Raw genomic sequence first — 22952 nt, 5'->3', positions numbered from 1 at the left:
CTATGAGTAGGTCTTGAGGAGGTGGGGGTCGAATAACTGAAAGGGGTAAAGAAAGAAAAGGCTGAATATTCCCTCCCCTAAAACTTTCTTAACCTTCTGATTTTGCCAAGGGCTAGCTCTGCCCTTTGGGGGCTTCTGACTTCTACTAACGTTGGCTAGTGTACTGATAAATGTCTCTTGCCCACCCAGGAGCCCGGCCTGCTCCTGATCTCTGCTTCGAGAAGGTGAATGTGGCAGGGGACACCTTTGGAAACTGTGGGAAGGACATGCATGGGAAGCACAAGAAGTGCAACATGAGGTGATGATCATAGGGCAGACCCCATGAGATGAGGCTGGCAAAGCAATTCCTGCTCTCTCCTCACTCCCGCCCTCTCAGCAGCTTGGCTGGCCCCAAACTGGGTCTTTAAATAAATCTGTTCCAGGCCCTTTTGGCAATGTGCCATTCAGCCCTAAGGAAGTCAGAGGGAGGGCGCGGATGGCAATGCTTCCTAGAAAGCTGGTCCGACCTCCTTCTGGGACCTTCTTATAGTAGGGCGGGGCATCAGCCCTCTTGGGTCATTTCCACAGGGTACAAATTATACCCTCATCTGAATAGCCTGTTATGCACCCATTCATTCATTCATTTCAAACATCTATCCATCCACCCACCCACCCATCCACTATCTATTGTGGGTCTACCATGTGCCAGATACTGTGCTGAGTACATGGAACGTAACAATACAGTGTAATAATGGAAATGTTAGTGGGTTGAGGTGGTCTCCCAAAGGAAGTTATGCCTAAGCTGAGATTTGGAGAAATTATCCAGTTGAAAAGGATGGGGAATGGCGCTGGTACCTGGGAAGAGTGTACCAGGCAGAGAGATGAGTAGAGAAAAATTCTTGGTAGGAAGAACTGATAACAATTTGATATAGTTAAAGTATAATGTTGGGGTGCAGTGGGGAGGGGGCTGCTGAGAAATGAGCCTAGCTAGTTAAGCAGGGACCAGATCATGAGAAGCCTCGAATGCATGGCTAGGGGAGTTTGGACTTTGGCTTGAGAGCAGTTTGGAAATTAGACTCCTATAGGGCTAGACTGGAGGCAGGGAGGCAGTTTCCTGGTGTCCAGGTGAGAAAGGATGGTGGTGTGAATTAGAGTAGGTATATAGGAGGGAGGGAGTATGGGAAGTCGGGGATGACACCAGGCTTCTGGCTGCAGCACTCGAGTGCATGGGGATGCAAGGAGCATAAGGGGGCAGGTTGCTCAGGTCAGGCAGTTGTCCTTGCAGTAAAGAGGACTTTCCAAGGCCAGCTCCCTGGCCCCGATTTGCTTGGGGATAAGGATCTAGCATCCTATCCTAGGTCTCAGTCCACATGGGGTCTTTCCTGCTGAGTCCCTACAGCACACTCATTGCCCTTTTGCCTCTCCCCCATCCAAGCCTGCTGTCCTGGTCAAGAAAGATTGAAGCTCTTTGGTGCCCCAGCTTTTCCCCTGCCTCTGATTCCATCTCCTTCCCTCCTTCTCTCTCGGGCCCAGAGATGCCAAGTGTGGGAAGATCCAGTGTCAGAGTTCTGAGGCCCGGCCCCTGGAGTCCAATGCAGTGCCCATCGACACCACCATCATCATGAACGGCAGGCAGATCCGATGTCGGGGCACCCACGTCTACCGGGGTCCCGAGGAGGAGGGTGACATGCTGGACCCAGGCCTGGTGATGACCGGGACCAAATGTGGCCATAACCACGTGAGTCCCTTTCTCCAGCCTCACTCAGTCGCTGGGTTGCAGTGACTAAAGTGTGAATCTGGAGCGAGGGTGCCTGGGCTCAAGTCCCAGCTTCCCTAACCTCTCTGGCCCTGTGGCTTGCTTCCTTTATTAAGCATGTTAGTAAGAGCAAGACCCACCTCATAGAATGTTATAAGGATTAAACGAGATAATCCCTGTGAACCATTTAGAAGGCTGGCTATTTAGAAGGCTGGCTATTATCTCTTTTGTCCTCATCATTAATTATCTTATGAGTTGAGAAATGGACTAGACTAGGAGTCAGGGAAGCCTGGGGAAAGTAATGGCCGCGTCTCAGAGTTAACTATGAGAATGATGTTATAAAAAACATTTGAAGCACTTGGTATACTACCCGGCACAAAGTAGACAGCTGTCACCATGGTCATTATTTTTAAGTATAATATTTCAATTAGTGCATATTAATATACAAGTAAGTAATTGACATACCACCAACATATAGTAATATAGAGTGGAATAACACATATTTATTAAAAATATAATATTTGGTTTTTTCTCCCTAATCACACAAGTGATAGCGGAATTTAGTTAACTACCATCCTGTCCTTGGCTTTTTAGGTGGTTTTTAATTTTTCACAGTAATAACCTGAAGTAGGCTGCCTTTTTGAGTCCCATAAGTTCTGAGTGCAAAACCCCAGTCTCCTAATTGCCAACCAGTGTCCCTTCCGTTGTACTGAGTGGCTTCTTCCTCATTACAGATTTGCTTCGAGGGGCAGTGCAGGAACACCTCGTTCTTCGAAACAGAAGGCTGTGGGAAGAAGTGCCATGGCCACGGGGTACGCGTGCCTGGGGTTCCGGGGCTCCTCTGCCATGGTGTCTGAGGGGGCAGGCCCTATGGGAGGCCAGAGCTCTCCAGGGTGCTGACGCCTCTGCCCTGCCCTTGCTCCAGGTTTGCAACAACAATCAGAACTGCCATTGCTTCCGGGGCTGGGCCCCGCCCTTCTGCAACACACCGGGCCAAGGGGGCAGCATCGACAGCGGGCCCATGCCCCCCGAGAGTGAGTGCCCGGCCTGTGTGGGCCTCTGCCCACCTTTGTGAGGAGGGGTGGGTGCCGTGGGGGTGGGTGGCATGATGCAGAGAGATAATGAGTCCGCATCACTATCCTGATTCTGTAGATGAGAGAACAAGAGGGACCGAGTGGGAGGAGCGGCCCAGGCTAGCAGCCTGGTGTGGGGCTCAGCCTCAGTTGCTCTTCCTCTCTCCCTTCTATGGAGGGGCATGGTTCTGCTTAGGGAGAGATTAAGACAGACCACAGGTTACTGAATAATCACATCCTTTCTGGGGGGCGGTGGTGGCGACTACCCCTTCTTGGCTACTTAAAAATAATCATGAACCTAGGGCACATTATAGTGGTTCAGATCTCCTTGGATGAACAAAGCTTCGAATGAGGAACCAGAAACTCAGAAAATGTTAGTTTTTTTAGTGGAAATCTAAGGGATTCTAGCTCTTTGGTTTCCAAGCTTTTAAAAAGTAATAGAGAACTTTTTTTTTTTTTCAAGGAAGAAACCTCAACATATAAAACATAAAAGTAGTGTGTCACTGGTCTGTATATATTTTGTGCATTTAGATTTATAATTTGTGAGAACATTGAGGCAGTTCGGTGAAACCAAATGTGAAATTGTGGATTATGTGTGAAAGTTCTAATCTTAGATCAATCTATGACTCTCAGTGTTTTGTGTTGGTTGCTTTGTGTCCAGGAACATCCTGATTCAGGCTGAAAACTAGTGGTAAATAATAATAGAGCTGAAACTCCTTGCCTTAAAAGGCATTCTCTTCCATTAGGCAGAAGTGGCCGGAGAAGCTTTATTATGAGATCTGTGCCAAGCAAGTTGACCTGGTTGTTGAAGCTAATAATAGTGGCTTCCCAGTGGGACATAATGTGTGTTTTTTATTATAGTTTTTAAGTTAAAGTAAGTAATGCAATGTAAATGAAGATCAAATATCTGAAGAGTGTCAGGAATACATTATTTGAAATCCACAGCTAAAGCTCAGACCACTTCTAAGTCTTTCACTTGGGTTCTATTTCTGGAAGGTGCTGGTCCTGCAGTAGCCGGTGTGTTTTCGGCCATCTTTGTGCTGGCGGTCCTCATGCTGATGTATCGCTGCTGTAAACAGAACAACAAACTGGGCTACCTCAAGCCCCTAGCCCTCCCTTCCAAGTTGAGGCAACAGTTCAGGTATGACGGGGTGCCGTGAAGGATTTGGGGTCCACTTGGAGATCACAGAGCTTTCCGTAAGCAGTACCTGGTGAAAAGGGTGGTGGTGGTGGGTCTAATTCGGGGAAGGCAAATGCCAGGTACACGCCACTCTCTCCACTGCTGCCATGCTCCTTGACCGTGGCAGACATTACTAGCTGATTTTTATTAATAAGTAAGCTCGGCTGAGCCTGGTCATCACTTCAGAATCCTTCTCAGCGGAATGCCCCAACCAATTCAAGTTGGAATAGAAATGAAATCTCTTTGCTAGCATGTATCTAATTGATTTGCTCCCCATTTTTTATTTTCCTTTGCGGTACGCGGGCCTCTGCTGTGGCCTCTCCCGTTGTGGAGCACAGGCTCCGGACACGCAGGCTCAGCGGCCATGGCTCACGGGCCCAGACGCTCCGTGGCATGTGGGACCCTCCCGGACCAGGGCACGAACCCGTGTCCCCTGCATTGGCAGGCGGACTCTCAACCACTGTGCCACCAGGGAAGCCCCTGCTCTGCATTTTAAAGGGCAGGAAACTAAGGCAACAGAGAAAAACTGACTAGCTCAAGTCAATCACAGGGGTGGCTGGACATCAGCTCAAGACAGAGTAATTTTTTTTCCTAAGCGATTCATTCCTTTGGATATTGAAGGTGTATAGTCTCTGAGTCCTCTATTAAATGACACTTTTTCCGGAGGGGATTTTAAATCCCAGGTCCTCCTGGAATGATGCCTGAGGGAGATTGGTTGATGGCTGGTGACATCCTCGTCTTCTTGGGGGAGAAAGGTCTTAAAAGGGTGAAGCAAAGGTGCTGAGGAACACTCTGCTTTGTATGAGGCCAATTGTCTTTCCTTGGGAGTTTTCCATTGGCCGCTGTCTCCATGCCTAGGGAGCTGGGGTTCAGGAGGACCCATCCCACTTCCACCAGAGCAGACTTGGGAAGACTGAGCTGCTGTCGGCCATGCCTCGGTCAGAGGGGTGTCAGGCACTGGTCCTCAATGAACAGCACCCCCTTTACTCTTCCTCTCGCCTTCCTTATTACTAGTTGTCCCTTCAGGGTGTCTCAGAACAGTGGAACTGGCCACGCCAACCCAACGTTCAAGTTGCAGACACCCCAGGGCAAGCGAAAGGTAAGGGCTTTGCACCATGAACTTTGCTACTTTAACTTTGTCCCTCAGGACTCTGCTAGATTTTCCTAAGCGCCTCTGTGGGCCCACGGGATTGGTGATAAAAGACACTTTCTTGGCTTGAGAGATGGTCAGCTGGTTCTGCCATCCCCTAATGACTTTCAACGTTGCATCTGACCTCTGGGATCCTAGGCCTCTGTGCATGCCAGTGAGACACACAAGACCACCCCTGAGTTTTTAAGTGCATTAAGGGTTCCTGTGTCTCAGGTGTTCCTCGTCTTATGCATACAGGTGACCAACACCCCTGAAACCCTACGGAAGCCCTCCCAGCCTCCTCCCAGGCCCCCTGCGGACTATCTGCATGGTGGGTCCCCACCTGCGCCATTGCCAGCGCACCTCAGCAGGACTGCTAGGAACTCCCCAGGGGCCGGACCCCCAGTAGAGAGGAAAGAATCATCCAGGAGGCCTCCCCCAAGCCGGCCAGTGCCCCCCGCACCAAAGTGCATCCTCTCCCAGGTAAGTGGTTTCTCAGCAACCCTGGGCCGGGAGCATCACTCTTCAGGCCATCAGCCATGAGGAATGACAGAGGCTGGGAAGAGGGAGCTTGCTGACTCATGGGCTGGCTGCCTTTTCTGCATTCTGGTAGATACAGGGCACACAGAGTGTGAAGGTGATGAGCATGAGGAAATACACTACCGAGGACTTCCTCCCTGGTTGGCCTCTTCTGTGAGAAGCCACTACCCGCCTTCCACCCCAAATGTTAATGTTCAGCTAATGTTTCAGTTCCCCATGGTCTTTTTTCTCTCCTCTAGGCCTTTGCAAATGCTTTTTCCTCTGCCACATATACTTCCTTTTGCATGGCCAGCTCTTGTTCATCCTTAGATCTCCTCTTAGATGACACTTCCTCTGAGAAGCTTTCTCTGACCCCCAAGCCTGAGTTTGGGGCCTCTGTAATTCTCTCATCATAGTACTTATTCCACCAAATTGTGCCTCTCGGTATCTTGCACTAGTCGGGAAGTCTTACTGAGGGACGTACAGTGATGCCTCGCTTGTCTGGGAGGCTGGTCAAGGGGCCGGGCCTCTGGGAGGGGTGAGTAGGGGCTGGGCTATCCCCCCACCACTGGTGTTCTTTGGAAGCAGAGCTGCCTGCCCAGCAGTCTGTTCACTCGGTGTGTCTGTGCTCTGATGGCTCCAGCTCTACCTTCTGGCAGAAGTTCCTGTAGCACAGACACAGATGTTTCCAGGGCGGTGGCCAAGTGTGGTGCCTTCTAGAGCCACCTGTGTGTTTTGGGTGTGGACCCCCTCAGGTGGGGTAGGGGACTTGCCCATTTTCCTCCTGGGACTGCCGTTCTTGGGCATGGTCCAGAGGGCTCCATGGGGCCCAGGCTGTCTCTGCCCCTAAGGACTGTGGTTGGCTCCAGGTCTTGGGGTGGGGGGGTCCCTGGGGCATGGCTGTGTCAAGGTTTAGCAGAGCCGAGAGCATCAGTTTTGGTTCTCTGATGATGCGAAGCTGCTACTCTCCCATTTTTCTCATCTGGGGCAGCGGGGGGATAGAAAATTCCATGCAGAAAGGGAAAGGAAAGACTGACAGGGAGAGAAGAGGGAAGGAGAAAGGGAAAAGAGCAAGAGGAGAGACGAGGAGACGGAGGGTGCGTTAGCCTCCTTGGGTGGCCAAAACGGCACAGACTGGGTGGCGTAAACAACAGAAAGTTATCTTCTGACAGTTCTGGAGGCTGGAAGTCCAGTAGGCTTGGTTTCTTCTGAGGCCTCTCTCCTTGGCTTGCAGATGACTGCATTCTGCCGTGTCCTCATATGCTCCTTCCTTTGTGTACGTGCACCCTGATGTCTCTCTGTGTGTCTACATTTCCTCTTATAAGGACGCCAGTCAGACCGGATCAGGGCCCACTCTAACGGCCTCATTTCAACATAGTCCCCTCTTTAAAGGCCCTGTCTCCAAATACAGTCACATTCTGAGGTACTGGGGGTTAGAGTGGAAACGTATGAATTTTGGGGGGGGGCACAGTTCAGCCCATAACAGAAGGAAAGAGGAGAGAAAGGGAGGAAGAGGGGAGAAAGCAGCCACGTGCAGACAGAGGCGTGGGAAGAACAGAGGTGGAGGAGGAGGGACGCAGCACTCCATTGAAACCACTGGTCCTAAAACACCCGCACTGGAGGCTTGGTCAGTGGAGATGGTGTCAGCCTCACCCCAAGGTGCTGAGCAGTAGGTTGGGGGAGGGGTCTCCAGGGGCAGTGGACTCCAGCTGGGGGAACGGGAAGCCTGGAGGCTCCCTGTCCTGCCCTGACTCCCACTCTCCCTGGTGGCTGCTGGCAGGAATCCAGAGCCCAAGAGGGCCACCTGGCCGGTGGGAAGTATCCCAAAACACAGATGCCAAGCATGGCTTCCGCTGGGCCCCGGGCCCAGATGGGGGTTTCTCAAGGGTGGGGAGTGGGAGGCAGCTTCTCTGAGCAGGCGGCAGGGATTAAATCGGGGCGCCGCCCCCTTCCTCAGAACCATTCCAAGAAGAGAGTTTCTGCTGCCCTCATTTTCGGTGTTGGGTAGCTGTGTCTCACGGGGTTGAAGGGGCTACCCCAAGGTGGCGGTTTGTAAGTGGAGTAGCCAGGACTTGCACCCAGGGCTGACTCCAAACCCTTCACCACCCTGTGGGTCAGGTCCTGGCTTAGGCCCTGGAGTCCAGAGCTGAGATACCACCTGCCCTGGGGGAATTCACGCTCTCCAGATCTCAGCTCCACCACCTCCTAGCTTGGTGACATGGACCACTCTGGAGAGGTGGAGGGTGAAGCTTCGTAACCTCTTCTATTCTCTCTACAAATGTGTATGAACTTCTACTCTGTACTAGGCAGTGGTTAGCAAAGCAGATGCCATCTCTGCCTCACAGAGCTCACAGCTTGCTGGGAAAGAGACTGGTATACGTGTAGTGACCGTAGTAGTAAGTGCTATGAAGGAGAGGTTCAGCATTCTTACAAAGAGAGTTATGGGGGACTTAGCCTGGGAAATCTGGGAAGGCTTCCCTGAGGAGGTGACATTTGAGCTGAGACCTGCGGGGTGAGCAGGCTGTGAGGGGTGGGAGAGGTTCTTGGACCAGGGACCTGATGGTAGGGAAGTTTTGTGATGGAGAGAGCCCGCAGATGGAAGGAACTTCAAGGCCCCTTTGCCTGGGGCCCATGGAGATATGATGAAAGGCTGGACAGCCAGGGGAAGCCAGACTGTGCCATAGGCATAGACTAGGAATTTGGTCTGCATTTGATGGGAACAGGGCAGTGGTGGAGCATGGGTGACATCTACAGGGAAATTTCCCTACAGGTTTGCCATCTACAGGGATCTCACTTTGGGCTACATTTAGGCAAGAGGGAGGCACAGTGCCTGGGAGGGTGCCCAGAGATGCTTCTGAGACTATTAATCTTCCATTGTTTGACCTGGGTGAGGATTACATAGGTGTGTTCACTCTGATGACTCATCTGGTTGTATGACTCATTTCTTTTTTTTTTTTTTTTTGAAAGTATCTACCATTCTTTATTTCAATTTATCTCACAGTTGTTTTCTTCCTAAGTACAGACTGAGGGCTGTGATGGGGAATGATTTTTTTTTTTTATTTTACAAATTTAATCAGTTATACATATACATATGTTCCCATATCCCCTCCCTTTTGCGTCTCCCTCCCACCCTCCCTATCCCACCCCTCCAGGCGGTCACAAGGAACCGAGCTGATCTCCCTGTGCTATGCGGCTGCTTCCCACTAGCTATCTACCTTACGTTTGGTAGTGTATATATGTCCATGCCGCTCTTTCACTTTGTCACAGCTTACCCTTCCCCCTCCCCATATCCTCAAGTCCATGCTCTAGTAGGTCTGTGTCTTTATTCCTGTCTTACCCCTATGTTCTTCATGACATTTTTTTTTCTTAAATTCCATATATATGTGTCAGCATACAGTATTTGTCTTTCTCTTTCTGACTTACTTCACTCTGTATGACAGACTCTAGGTCCATCCACCTCATTACAAATAGCTCAATTTCATTTCTTTTTATGGCTGAGTAATATTCCATTGTATATATGTGCCACATCTTCTTTACCCATTCATCCGATGATGGACACTTAGGTTGTTTCCATCTCCGGGCTATTGTAAATAGGGCTGCTATGAACATTTTGGTACATGTCTCTTTTTGAATTATGGTTTTCTCAGGGTATATGCCCAGTAGTGGGATTGCTGGGTCATATGGTAGTTCTATTGGTAGTTTTTTAAGGAACCTCCATACCGTTCTCCATAGCGGCTGTACCAATTCACATTCCCACCAGCAGTGCAAGAGTGTTCCCTTTTTTCCACAACCTCTCCAGCATTTATTGTTTCTAGATTTTTTGATGATGGCCATTCTGACTGGTGTGAGATGGTATCTCATTGTAGTTTTGATTTGCATTTCTCTAATGAGTAAAGATGTTGAGCATCCTTTCATGTGTTTGTTGGCAGTCTGTATATCTTCTGTGGAGAAATGTCTATTTAGGTCTTCTGCCCATTTTTGGATTGGGTTGTTTGTTTTTTTGCTATTGAGCTGCATGAGCTGCTTATAAATTTTGGAGATTAATCCTTTGTCAGTTGCTTCATTTGCAAATATTTTCTCCCATTCTGAGGGTTGTCTTTTCATCTTGTTTATGGTTTCCTTTGCTGTGCAAAAGCTTTGAAGTTTCATTAGGTCCCATGTGTTTATTTTTGTCTTTATTTCCATTTCTCTAAGAGGTGGGTCAAAAAAGATCTTGCTGTGATTTATGTCATAGAGTGTTCTGCCTATGTTTTCCTCTAGGAGTTTGATAGTGTCTGGCCTTACATTTAGGTCTTTAATCCATTTTGAGCTAATTTTTGTGTATGGTGTTAGGGAGTGATCTAATCTCATACTTTTACATATCCCTGTCCAGTTTTCCCAGCACCACTTATTGAAGAGACTGTCCTTTCTCCACTGTACATTCCTGCCTCCTTTATCAAAGATAAGGTGACCATATGTCCGTGGGTTTATCTCTGGGCTTTCTATCCTGTTCCATTGATCTATATTTCTGTTTTTGTGCCAGTACCATACTGTCTTGATTACTGTAGCTTTGTAGTACAGTCTGAAGTCAGGGAGCCTGATTCCTCCAGCTCCATTTTTCGTTCTCAAGATTGCTTTGGGTATTCGGGGTCTTTTGTGTTTCCATACAAATTGTGAAATTTTTTGTTCTAGTTCTGTGAAAAATGCCATTGGTAGTTTGATAGGGATTGCATTGAATCTGTAGATTGCTTTCGGTAGTAGAGTCATTTTCACAATGTTGATTCTTCCAATCCAAGAACATGGTACATCTCTCCATCTATTTGTATCATCTTTAATTTCTTTCATCAGTGTCTTATAATTTTCTGCATACAAGTCTTTTGTCTCCTTAGGTAGGTTTATTCCTAGATATTTTATTCTTTTGGTTGCAATGGTAAATGGGAGTGTTTCCTTGATTTCACTTTCAGATTTTTCATCATTAGTATATAGGAATGCCAGAGATTTCTGTGCATTAATTTTGTATCCTGCTACCTTACCAAATTCATTGATTAGCTCTAGTAGTTTTCTGGTAGCATCTTTAGGATTCTCTATGTATAGTATCATGTCATCTGCAAACAGTGACAGCTTTACTTCTTCTTTTCCGATTTGGATTCCTTTTATTTCCTTTTCTTCTCTGATTGCTGTGGCTAAAACTTCCAAAACTATGTTGAATAAGAGTGGTGAGAGTGGGCAACCTTGTCTTGTTCCTGATCTTAGTGGAAATGGTTTCAGTTTTTCACCACTGAGGACGATGCTGGCTGTGGGTTTGTCATATATGGCCTTTATTATGTTGAGGAAAGTTCCCTCTATGCCTACTTTCTGCAGGGTTTTTATCATAAATGGGTGTTGAATTTTGTCAAAAGCTTTCTCTGCATCTATTGAGATGATCATATGGTTTTTCTCCTTCAGTTTGTTAATATGGTGTATCACGTTGATTGATTTGCGTATATTGAAGAATCCTTGCATTCCTGGAATAAACCCCACTTGATCATGGTGTATGATCCTTTTAATGTGCTGTTGGATTCTGTTTGCTAGTATTTTGTTGAGGATTTTTGCATCTATGTTCATCAGTGATATTGGCCTGTAGTTTTCTTTCTTTGTGACATCCTTGTCTGGTTTTGGTATCAAGGTGATGGTGGCCTCATAGAATGAGTTTGGGAGTGTTCCTCCCTCTGCTATATTTTGGAAGAGTTTCAGAAGGATAGGTGTTAGCTCTTCTCTAAATGCTTGATAGAATTCCCCTGTGAAGCCATCTGGTCCTGGGCTTTTGTTTGTCGGAAGATTTTTTATCACAGTTTCAATTTCAGTGCTTGTGATTGGTCTGTTCATATTTTCTATTTCTTCCTGATTCAGTCTTGGCAGGTTGTGCATTTCTAAGAATTTGTCCATTTCTTCCAGGTTGTCCATTTTATTGGCATAGAGTTGCTTATAGTAATCTCTCATGATCTTTTGTATTTCTGCAGTGTCAGTTGTTACTTCTCCTTTTTCATTTCTAATTCTATTGATTTGAGTCTTCTCCCTTTTTTTCTTGATGAGTCTGGCTAATGGTTTATCAATTTTGTTTATCTTCTCAAAGAACCAGCTTTTAGTTTTATTGATGTTTGCTATCATTTCCTTCATTTCTTTTTCATTTATTTCTGATCTGATTTTTATGATTTCTTTCCTTCTGCTAACTTTGGGATGTTTTTGTTCTTCTTTCTCTAATTGCTTTAGGTGCAAGGTTAGGTTGTTTATTCGAGATGTTTCCTGTTTCTTAAGGTGGGATTGTATTGCCATAAACTTCCCTCTTAGAACTGCTTTTGCTGCATCCCATAGGTTTTGGGTCGTCGTGTCTGCATTGTCATTTGTTTCTAGGTATTTTTTAATTTCCTCTTTGATTTCTTCAGTGATCACTTCGTTATTAAGTAGTGTATTGTTTAGCCTCCATGTGTTTGTATGTTTTACAGCTCTTTTCCTGTAATTGATATCTAGTCTCATAGCATTGTGGTCGGAAAAGATACTTGATACAATTTCAATTTTCTTAAATTTACCAAGGCTTGATTTGTGACCCAAGATATGATCTATCCTGGAGAATGTTCCATGAGCACTTGAGAAAAATGTGTATTCTGTTGTTTTTGGATGGAATGTCCTATAAATATCAATTAAGTCCATCTTGTTTAATGTATCATTTAAAGCTTGTGTTTCCTTATTTATTTTCATTTTGGATGACCTGTCCATTGGTGAAAGTGGGGTGTTAAAGTCCCCTACTATGATTGTGTTACTGTCGATTTCTCCTTTTATGGCTGTTAATATTTCCCTTATGTATTGGGGTGCTCCTATGTTTGGTGCATAAATATTTACAATTGTTATATCTTCTTCTTGGATCAATCCCTTGATCATTATGTGGTGTCCTTCTTTGTCTCTTCTAGTAGTCTTTATTTTAAAGTCTATTTTGTCTGATATGAGAATTGCTACTCCAGCTTTCTTTTGGTTTCCATTTGCATGGAATATCTTTTTCCATCCCCTTACTTTCAGTCTGTATGTGTCTCTAGGTCTGAAGTGGGTCTCTTGTAGACAGCATATATATGGGTCTTGTTTTTGTATCCATTCAGCCAGTCTGTGTCTTTTGGTGGGAGCACTCATTTCTTTTTATGTATATTATACTTTAATTAAAAAATTAGTTTAAAGAATGAAAGGCTCACTCTAGCGGCATTGTGATCCGAGGGATGAGCCTGAGTGCAGGGATTACAAGTTTAAACAGCATCCAGAGGAGAGGTGATGGTAGCTTGGAGTAGTGGGTGGTGACAGCAGTGATGGGGTGAAGCCGATAAGGGCTGTGTGGAAGAGAAAATAGGGGAACAGTTGCTGATAAGGGTTGGGAGGGGATGACAACCACCCCCCCAAAAAAAAGAAACACACACACACACAGCTGCCCAGTGTCTGGTTTGTGCAGCTTGACTGATGGAGGTGCCACCCCCTGAGGACAGGAGCAGTGGGCCAGAGCGGTTCAAGGACAGTTTCTGCCTCTGGAAAATAGTGCTGGGTGAGGCCCCTGGTAGAGCCAAGCTGGGTCAAAGCAGACGTGGCCAGTGGCATGACCCTGCTCTGGGAGGCCCAGTGTTGCCATGCTGATGAGGCTCCTGCCCAGATCACCCGCCCTGCGTGTGCACTTGCACACACACAAATTGTTCGTTTGGCACAGAAAGCAGCCAAGGGAGCACAGCATTTCCCCACGGCATCCTGACATCTGCCCCCAGCTGTTGCTTCCCCGAGAAGGTCTCTGTCCTGGCCTCCAGCAGCCACTGATTTGACAGCTGTCTGGGCTGGAAGCACGTGGGATTGCATTGTCCTTCCGGGAAGGGATGGCGCTGGACAACGTGGCACTTTGGTCATGAGAATCTGCTGCTCTTTTTCATTTCTGCTCTCACTTTTCTGCTGGCTGAGAAGCTGCTTTCAGAAGCTCTCTGATTTACTCCCACTCTCTCCCCATGCTTGCCTCTGAGCCATTTCTATGCTTGCAAGTGACCTTCTCAGGAAGGGGGGCGATCCAGGACAGTAGGCACTGGAACTCTCACCTGTGGAATCAGCTTCTCTCTTGCACCCCACCACCTTGGGGATCTGTGGGTGGTGGCATGAGATCCATTCTTTGCCCCTTAAAATTTTTTTTTGATCACAGAATAAATATAGTTATTTAAATTTTTTTACAGGTGCAGAGTTTTATTATTTTTTCAGTTAATACGTGTTGAGTGCTTACTGTATAGTAGGCACTGTTCTAAAGCTTGAGCTGTATCACTGAATCAAACAGAAAAGGACCCCTGCCCCTGTTTCTGGTAAAGTGGGGGATGGAGAGGCAGAAAATAAAAAATAAGTAAGTTGTATAGTATGGTGAAATGGGATAAGTGATATATACCAAAAAAGAAAAAGTAGATTAGGATAAAGGGGTCTGGGAATGCTGACTGGGGGAGTGTTGCAATTTTTAAAAATTGAAGTATAGCTGGTTTACAGTGTTGTGTTAGATTCTGGTGTGTAGGAAAGTGATTCAGATATATATATATTCTTTTTCACATTCTTTCCGTTATAGGTTATTACAAGATACTGAATGTAGTTCTCTGTGCTATAGAGTAGGTCCTTGTTGTTTATCTCTTTTATATATAGTAGTGTGTATCTCTTAATTCCAAGCTCCTAATTTATCCCTCCTGCCTCTTTTCCCCTTTGGTAACCATAAGTTTGTTTTCTAAGTCTGTGAGTCTGTTTCTGTTTTGTAAATAAGTTCATTTGTGTAACTTTTTAGATTCCACACATATAAGTGCTATCATGTGATAGTTGTCTTTCTCTGTCTGACTTACTTCACTTAGTGTGATAATCTCTAGGTCCATCCATGTTGCTGCAAATGGCACATTCGCTTGTATATATATACCACATTCTCTTTATCCATTCATCTATCGATGGACACTTAGGTTGCTTCCATGTCTTGGCTATTGTAAATAGTGCGACTATGAACATTGGGGTGCGTGTATCTTTTTGAATTAAGACATGACACCATAAAACTCTGGATATATGCTCAGGAGTGGGATTGCTGGATCATATGGTAGCTCTATTTTTAGCTTTTTCAGGAACCTCCATACTGTTTTCCATAGTGGCTGCACCAATTTACATTCTCACCCACAGTATAGGAGGGTTCCCTTTTCTACACACCCTCTCCAGCATTTATTGTTTGCAGACTTTTTGAGGATGGCCATTCTGACCGGTGTGAGATGATACCTCATTGTAGTTTTGATTTGCATTTCTCTAATAATTAGCGATGTTGAGCATCTTTTCATGTGCTTTTTGGCCGTCTGTATGTCTTCTTTGCAGAAATGTCTATTTAGGTCTTCTGCCCATTTTTTTGATTGGGTTGTTTGTTTTTTGATATTGAGCTGTTTGTTTGTATATTTGGGGAATTAAGCCCTTGTCAGTCACATTATTTGCAGATATTTTCTCCCATTTCATAGGTGTCTTTTCGTTTTGTTTATGGTTTCGTTTGCTGTGCAAAAACTTGTAAGTTTGATTAGGTCCCATTTGTTTATTTGTATTTTTATTTCTTTTGCCTTAGGAGACTAACCTAAGAAAACATTGCTACGATTTATGTCAAAGAATGTTTTGCTTATGTTCTCTTTTAGGAGTTTTATGGTGTCATGTCTTATATTTAAGACTTTAAGCCATTTCAAGTTTATTTTTGTGTATGGTGTGAGAGAGTGTTCTAACTATTGATTTACATGCGGCTGTCCAGCTTTCCCAACACCACTTGCTGAAGAGACTGTCTTTTCTCCATTGTATATTTTTGCCTCCTTTGTCGAGATTAATTGACCATAGGTGTATGGGTTTATTTCTGGGCTCCCTATTCTGTTCCATTGATCCATATGTCTGCTTTTGTGCCAATAACACAGTTTGATAACTGTAGCTTTGTAGTATTGTCTGAAGTCTGGGAGGGTTATGCCTCCAGCTTTGTTCTTTTTCCTCAGGATCGTTTTGGCAACTCTGGGTCTTTTGTGGTTCCATATAAATTTTATGATTATTTGCCCTAGTTCTGTGAAAAATGTCATGGGTAATTTGATAGGGATTGCATTAAATCTGTAGATTGCTCTGGTTAGTATGGCCATTTTAACAATATTAATTCTTCCAATCCAAGAGCATCTTTCCATTTCTTTGAGTTATCTTCAATTTCCTTTGCCAATGTTTTTTATAATTCTCAGCATATCAGTCTTTCACTTCCTTGGTCAGATTTATTCCTAAGTATTTTTATTTTGGATACAATTTTAAAAGGGATTGTATTTTTACTTTCTCTTTCTGATAATTTTATTATTAGTGTAAAGAAATGCAACAGATTTCTGTATGTTAATCTTGTATCCTGCTACCTTGCTGAATTCATTTATCAGTTTCAGTAGTTTTTTTTTTTTTTTTTTTGGCTGTGATGCACAGAATGTGGGATCTTAGTTACCTGACCAGGGATCAAACCCACACCCCTTGCATTGGAAGCATGGAGTCTTAACCACTGGACTGCCAGGGAAGTCCCAGTTGTAGTAGTTTTTGTGTGAGTCTTTAGGGTTTTCTATATATAGTATGTCATCTGTGTATAATGACAATTTTACCTCTTCCTTTCCAATTTGGATACCTTTTATTTCTTTTTCTTGTCTGATTGCTTTGTCTAGGACTTCCAATACTATGTTGAATAGAAGTGATGAGGATGGGCATCCTTGTCTTGTTCCACATTTTAGCGGGAAGGCTTTCAGCTTTTCATTGTTGAGTATTATGTTGGCTGTGGGTTTGTCATAAATATCCTTTATTATGCTGAGATATGTTCCATCTATACCCACTTTGGTGAGAGTTTTTATTATGAGTTGATGTTGAATTTTATCAAATGCTTTTTCTGCATCTGTTGAGATGATCATGTGAGTTTTGTCTTTTGTTGATGTGGTGTTTCACATTGATTGAGTTGCATATGTTGAACCATTCTTGTGACCCTAGGATGAATCCAACTTGGTTGTGGTATATGGTCTTTTTTATGCGTTGTTGGATTCAGTCTGCTAACATTTTGTTGAGAATTTTTGCATCTATATTCATCAAAGATATTGGTCTGTAGTTTTCTTTTTTGTTAGTGTCTTTGTCTGGTTTTAGTATCAGGGTGATGGTGGCTTCATAGCATGACTTAGGGAGTGTTCCCTCCACTTCAATCTTTTGGAAGTGTTTGAGAAGGATTGGTGTAAGCTCTTCTTTGTATGTTTGGTAGAATTCCACAGTGAAGCCATCCTGGAAGCCACTCCCTTTTGTTTGCAGGGAGTTGTGTTTTTTTTTTTTTTTTTTTTTTTTAAACGGATTCCATTTCACTTCTAGTGATCATTCTGTTCAAATTATCTGTTTCTTCTTGATTCAGTTTTGGTGTGCTGTGTGTTTCTAGAAACTTGTCCATTTCTTCTAGGTTGTCCAATTCGTTGGCATGTAATGGTTCATAGTATTCTCTTATGATTTTTTGTATTTCTGCAGTGTTAGTAGTTATTTCTCCTCTTTCATTTCTTATTTTATTTGGGTCCTCTCCCTTCTTCTTTGTGAGCCCGACCAGAGGTTTGTCGATTTTATTTATCCTTTCAGAAAACCAGCTCTTGGTTTTATTGATTTTTTTCTATTTTTTTAAATCTCTATTTTATTTATTTCCTCTCTGATCTTCCTTCTGCTGACTTTAGGTTTTGTTTGTTCTGCTTTTTCTACTTCTTTTAGGTGGTAGTTTAGGTTGTTTATTTGAGATTTTTCTTGTTTTTTGAGGAAGGCCTGTATCGCTATGAACTCTCTTAGGCTGCTTTTGCTGCATCCCATTGATTGTGTATGGTTGTGTTTGGGGGTGTTATAATTTTAAATAAAGTCATCAGGGAAGGCCTTATTGAGAAGGGGGCAAAACATGAAGGTAATGTAAAAGCACAAAGGAAAGATTGTGCCACCCATAGACAATCAATATGGAAAATATGATTTCTTCTTTTTACAATTTTTATTTTTATTTGCACAAGTAATACACATATATGCTTTTGTTAAAAAAACTGAATGTTCACTTGGACGACCCCTCTCCCTATGCACAGCCCACTCTGAACCTCTGACCTCTGTTATCAATTTGGTCTTCATCCTTCCTGACTTTCCTTTGTACCTTTGCATTTACATTGGTGGCGGGTAGTGGGATGACTTATTTTCTCTAAACTATCCTGTATAGCTTATACTGCAGCTTGCCATGACTCTTGACCATCTTTCCACCTCAGCACGTATCAACCTACTTCATTCTTTTGAAATGCTGCGTCATATATCACTGTATAATTTTAGTAATTTGTCTGTTGATGGAAATTTTAGTTATTTATAGTTTCTTTTAGCTGTCACAAACAGTGCTGCAAGGAACATCCTTGCAGTTTCATTTTTGTGCACCTGTGCAAATAGTTCTCAGAGGGAATGGAATTATGTATTAGGTCAGAGAACGATCATTTCTAATCTTAATAGATACTGCTAATTTGCTTTCCAAAAAGGCTTTTTCCTGAGCATGTAAACATGTATGCACACAATTTCTTTTTAAATGGGACCATTCTTTTTAAATAGTATATCCCTTTTCTCATCTGCTTTTGACCTGTAAAATATTGAGAACATTTTCTTTTGAACAGGCCCCTCTGGCCTTTTGAGTGAGGCTTGTGGCTTTCTCCCCAGGATTTCTCCAGGCCTCGGCCGCCCCAGAAGGCACTCCCGGCTAACCCGGTGCCAGGCCGCAAGAGTCTCCCCAGGCCAGGTGGCGTCTCCATTCTGTGGCCCCCTGCCTCTAGACCTTAGCAGACCCGGCCCCTGGCAGCGCCTGCCCCAAAGGTGAGTCTTCAGAAACACTCGAGGTAGAAGCTGGGGCAGAGGGATCCAGGGGGCAAAAATAGAGTTGAGGAAACAGACCAGTTCATGCTTCCTGACGTAGGGCTGAACTTCCAGAACAAGAGCAAAGGACAAAAGCTTAGCATTTCTTGGTGCCTGCATGACTGTCCCTTAAATTGGTGATAGGGGTTTTTTGGTTTCATGTGAAAGGTGATGTTTAGGAGGCTGAGCTATGGTAGCTTCAAACCCGGGTCTGCAGCTGATGAGCTGAGCTGAGCGGCCCTGAGCAAATCACTCTCTTGAGTCTCCGTTTCCTTATCTAGAAAGAGGTTTTAGGAAGCAGCAATAGCCAACCCCATCGGGTTACTGTGAAGGTCAAAGGCAGTTAATTTACATTAACTGCTGGCCTATGGTAGGCTGTGCACAAACGGCCCCTCTTAATACATCCTCCCTGGGGCTGATGTATTCTTAGTCCTGGGAGTTGGGGCAGAGGGGAGCAGGTGAGGAAGCTGGCTCACTGCCCTGTGTTCCTACGAGGCCCTGGGAACTCTGCAGACTGAGCTGCAGCTTTGCTGGGAGGGAGGAGGGGGATGGCTTGTCAGCTGGGGGTTGGGGGCTGCCACCATGCCTCTCACTGCAGAGTTGATGGTCTGGACGAGCAGACATGTGGACAGACTTCTACGGAAACCCTTCTTCTCAGGTGACAGTCTGCCACTTCTGCCCATCTGTCACAAGCCAGAGGACAGCTCCCCACTGATCCCACAGAGCTGATGTCTCTCTCCCTCTGTCTCTTTTTTCCCCACAGTTTCCTGAATACAGGTCACAGAGGGCTGTGGGGATGGCTAGCTCGAAAATCTAGACCCGTCTGAAGGGGCTTCTCCCTTTCTGTGAGGACTCTGAACACCACAGAGGAGCCACGGCCACGGAATCTGGAGGAAGCATATGCCTGGCTACCTGTGAGCTCCCCCTCCCCCACTCCCCTCCTCCTGGAACCACTGCATCTCTGAAAAATCTCCTCCTTGACTCAGTGCCTCCTCGGCTTCCTCAGAGGCCCAGAGTGCCTACCGTCAACGGCATCCAAGTGTTGTTTTGTGCAATATTCAGCCCCAGGTAGGGAGGGCAGAGCGGAAGAGGTTGAACGGCTGCTCGTCCCCCATCCGCCCTTCAGCTGGCCCCTCGCCCCAGAGGTGCCAGTCGAGCTGGTGCAGGCTGTCTGAGCTGGAGAGCCCAGCTGGGAAAAGTCTGTTTAGCCCTTGAGGCCAGGACTCAGCTTGGAGAAGCCATCCATCCAATGGAGTCCTATGGAGGAGGGTACGCATGAGAGCTTTCCTTTGCTTCCATCTTCCTCAGAGGTCCCAGGCTGGACAGAGGCTGGGCACTTACTGTCCCTTTTAGCTTTAGATTTACTGACCCCTGGCTGGGTCACTCCAGCCAGGCCTTGGTTGAGGTCACAGCTCCTGGCTCTGTGGCCATATGTGAAAACGTCAAGTTCTCTCCTCACGCTGCCCCCCTCCCCCCACTAAAGCCCCTGCATCCCCTTACTCCCAAGGGTCACTCTGACTCAGACAGGTACTATTTGTAGGCAGTGTAGACAGCAGGGGGAGCACAGCCCGGGCCCCCTCTGAGCCGTCAAGCCAAAGGTTTCGACTCCGCTCACCGTTCTTCTTGCTTGCTCCTTGTTTTCTCTTCTGCATTTTCCAAGTGCCTCACGCTTTTGATTTCTCCTTCCCCGCTGGGACCCGCCTAATGTGTGGTGCTGTGGAGCATGAATCCCCAGCAGTCCCGACTTCCTGGGACTTGGTGCTGTGACCTGTAAGTCAGGGTCCTGCCTGCGGGTTGGCCACGGGATCTCCTATGCTGGTTCTCCGGAGTGTTGACCCGGGTAGACTCGGGCCATGGCTTTGGGGTCGTAGCTTTACTTTCCATGGTGTGTGGTGACCGCAGCAGAGTGTGGGTCTTCCTTTTACTCCCTGACCTGAATCTGAGTAAGGTCCTCAGGGACAGTGGTGGGTGCAGGGAAGAGAGCGGACATCCTGGGAGCCCCAGCCTGTCCCCAGACCTGGTCACTGGCTTGAGGCAGGACCATTGTCTTCTGAGCAGAGAGCAGACCTGTCTCTAGAGATCCCTAGAGAAGCAGCAGCCAGCAGCCTTGACGGAACAGAGTCTGCGCCAGGACCAGCCAGACATTTTCTCATCCTCTTCCTTGTGTTCTTTCCTCTGGTCCTGTCCTCCCTGCAGCAGGGAATGGGGGCTGTGTGGTGCTCTGCTAGCTGGGAGGATTTTCAGAGAGCCACCGGAGATGTTCTCTGGGACGGTCTCCCACCCCAGAAAGGTGCTGGGCAGCTTGGGGCCTCCCCGCCTCCTGCAGTGAACAGACGTTTGCTCTTGAAAACCTCAGTGCATGGAAGAGGCTTGAGTTTTCACTCCCAACCACTACCCCGGGGCCCACTTATCGTTCTCTGTATACAATAGGTGCTCACTAGATATTCTTGGGTGTGTAGACAAGTGGGAGATTCAGGCTGTGCACCTGCGGGGGACACTTGGGATAGATTTAGAAAGAGCTCAGGAAAATGAAGTTCTCTTTCCTCAGGTAGTCAGGTAGTTGTGTTATTGGTGATGTTCACAACCCTGTCTTGCCGACAAGGGCCCTCGTTGCTCCCTGCAGCCGATGTCCACCACCCTTGCTGCCTGATGAGGTCAGGGGATGGCTTTCCATTTAAGCGTGCTACTTGAGACGCCCCAGGCCTCAAGGCTGGGCCCCAGAAAATTAACGGTGAAAACACCTCCCCACCGAAATCACCCTTAAACTCAACCCCCTGCCTCACTGACATTCCTGTGGCATGTCCAGCTTTTCTCCCCAATGTCAGGAGGTTGAAGGCTCTGAAGTGAAAATGCCCCAGCCACTGTGGCTGCATGAGCCTTTTGAACCTGAAATCCACCCTCCCTGGAACCATACCGGAAAGAGACGTGGGTTGTTGCTTTCTTGTTTGTTTCCGTTTTTGTTTTCCATTATTTTAATACCACCTCCATCCCATAAACATTGTACTGTGAACTGGAAAATGGTTGAATTTTCTAAATTTGATAAGACTTTCGGCAGCCGGTTCTATTTACCGTTTGACTCCTGGCTGTGTTCTGGCAGGCCGGCGGGGAGGCTGCCCAGGAGCAAGCCTGGCTGTCATAGCCCATTTTTCCCCTCCTGTGTCCATGTGCTGCTTTGAGGTGATGAAAACCAGTAGGGACTTAGGGAAAGAGGCACTTTATTCGCAAGGATTACTGCAAGACTGGGGAAGGGAGTGTTGCGATAGAGGCAGTTGCATTAAGAGAATGCTCAGGTGAGCTGAGCGGCTACAAGATCTATGAGCATCCCACAGCTCAGAAGGAAGGGGCCTTTTATAGGAAGGAATGAGCAAGGCTGGAAAGAACCACATTCAGGGACCATCTTTGTGGTCAGCCTTTGGGGGAGGGGCTGTATGCTGGCTCTGGCTAAGGGTGAGTCCATCCATGCTCAGGGTCTGGTGGGAGGAGGGGAGCAGAGCGACTTAACCAGCCTTCTGTTCAGATGGAGACTGTGTAAAAATCTTTTTAGAAGCGAACTTAGCCTCCTGCCAGTTTTTCAACCCTAGGTGTGTCTTCCTTAAGAGCCTAGGGAGGCATCTCTGAAATGTAAACCTCAGGGGACCTCACCCTCTCTCCCTGTCTCAGTGGGAGTTTTAGCCCAGGCAGCGGGCTCCAGTGGTAACCGCCTGCTTGCCGTGGGTTCTTTTTAGCCTTACTGACTTCTCCCTATAAAAGAAAAGCTCCTTTCTGCCCCAGCTTAGAGGCTCGCAGATCTTAGTGTCTCACTGTAGACCTTACAGTACTGTCGTAGCCCCATCCCCCTGTGGCCATGGCCTCTCGCCATCTCTTGCAATAATCCTTTTGGACGAAGCCTCCCCTTAACTGTGTCAGAATTTGTTCTTATTTGGCCGAGGTTATGGAAGACTGGCGCGTTTTAAATTGGGGACCAGTTCTGAAGTCAGTGATGGCGTTAAATGTGTATGTAACAGCTCTGCTGGACACCCAAGAAAGTCAAGAGTATGCCAGCTGGAAAGGTGCTCCACCCATCCTTAGGGAACCGTGCAAACGAGAGGTTCTGCAGAATCCAAGCCAAGTGCCCCCGAAGTCACCCTTCCATGCATCCTCTCTTACCATCCACTGTGTGTATGTACGTGTGTGTCTGGGATCCAGGGCAATGTGAATTTTCTTTTTATTTGGGAGATTGTTCACAGAAAACAGATCCTCTTTTCTCTCGTCCACCTATTAATTGTTTACAATATTTGTATATCTATGCAAAATACTTGAATGGGCTGTGGTGCCTTTTATCCTTGTTTGTATTTAATTAAATTGTCATTTGAAATGTTGTCTGGTTTGGCAACTCTTGTTTGTTTCTTTGTTTTAATGTTGCACTGGCCAGCCTGGATA

General features: G+C 46.1%; 1 protein-coding gene across 2 annotated transcripts in view; it reads left to right on the top strand.

The window, feature by feature from the left end:
• ADAM19 (ADAM metallopeptidase domain 19) overlaps positions 1-22891 on the top strand; it is a 93826-nt gene extending 70935 nt beyond the window's left edge. The window contains exons 15-23 of one of the 2 annotated variants that reach the window (XM_060093722.1): positions 190-298; positions 1513-1717; positions 2470-2547; positions 2661-2769; positions 3805-3949; positions 5015-5087; positions 5376-5600; positions 18342-18494; positions 19297-22891. In XM_060093722.1, the coding sequence (XP_059949705.1) occupies positions 190-298; positions 1513-1717; positions 2470-2547; positions 2661-2769; positions 3805-3949; positions 5015-5087; positions 5376-5600; positions 18342-18461 (1064 nt within the window). In that variant the 3' untranslated portion in view covers positions 18462-18494; positions 19297-22891. Of the gene's footprint in view, positions 1-189; positions 299-1512; positions 1718-2469; positions 2548-2660; positions 2770-3804; positions 3950-5002; positions 5088-5375; positions 5601-18341; positions 18495-19296 lie in introns of both variants that reach the window. The other variant, XM_060093721.1, reaches the window with a different exon arrangement.
• Positions 22892-22952: the final 61 nt, after the last annotated feature.

This window comes from Mesoplodon densirostris, chromosome 3, assembly GCF_025265405.1.
Source record: "Mesoplodon densirostris isolate mMesDen1 chromosome 3, mMesDen1 primary haplotype, whole genome shotgun sequence".
Lineage (NCBI taxonomy): Eukaryota > Metazoa > Chordata > Mammalia > Artiodactyla > Ziphiidae > Mesoplodon > Mesoplodon densirostris.
This window is presented reverse-complemented; position numbering and strand designations above follow the sequence as displayed.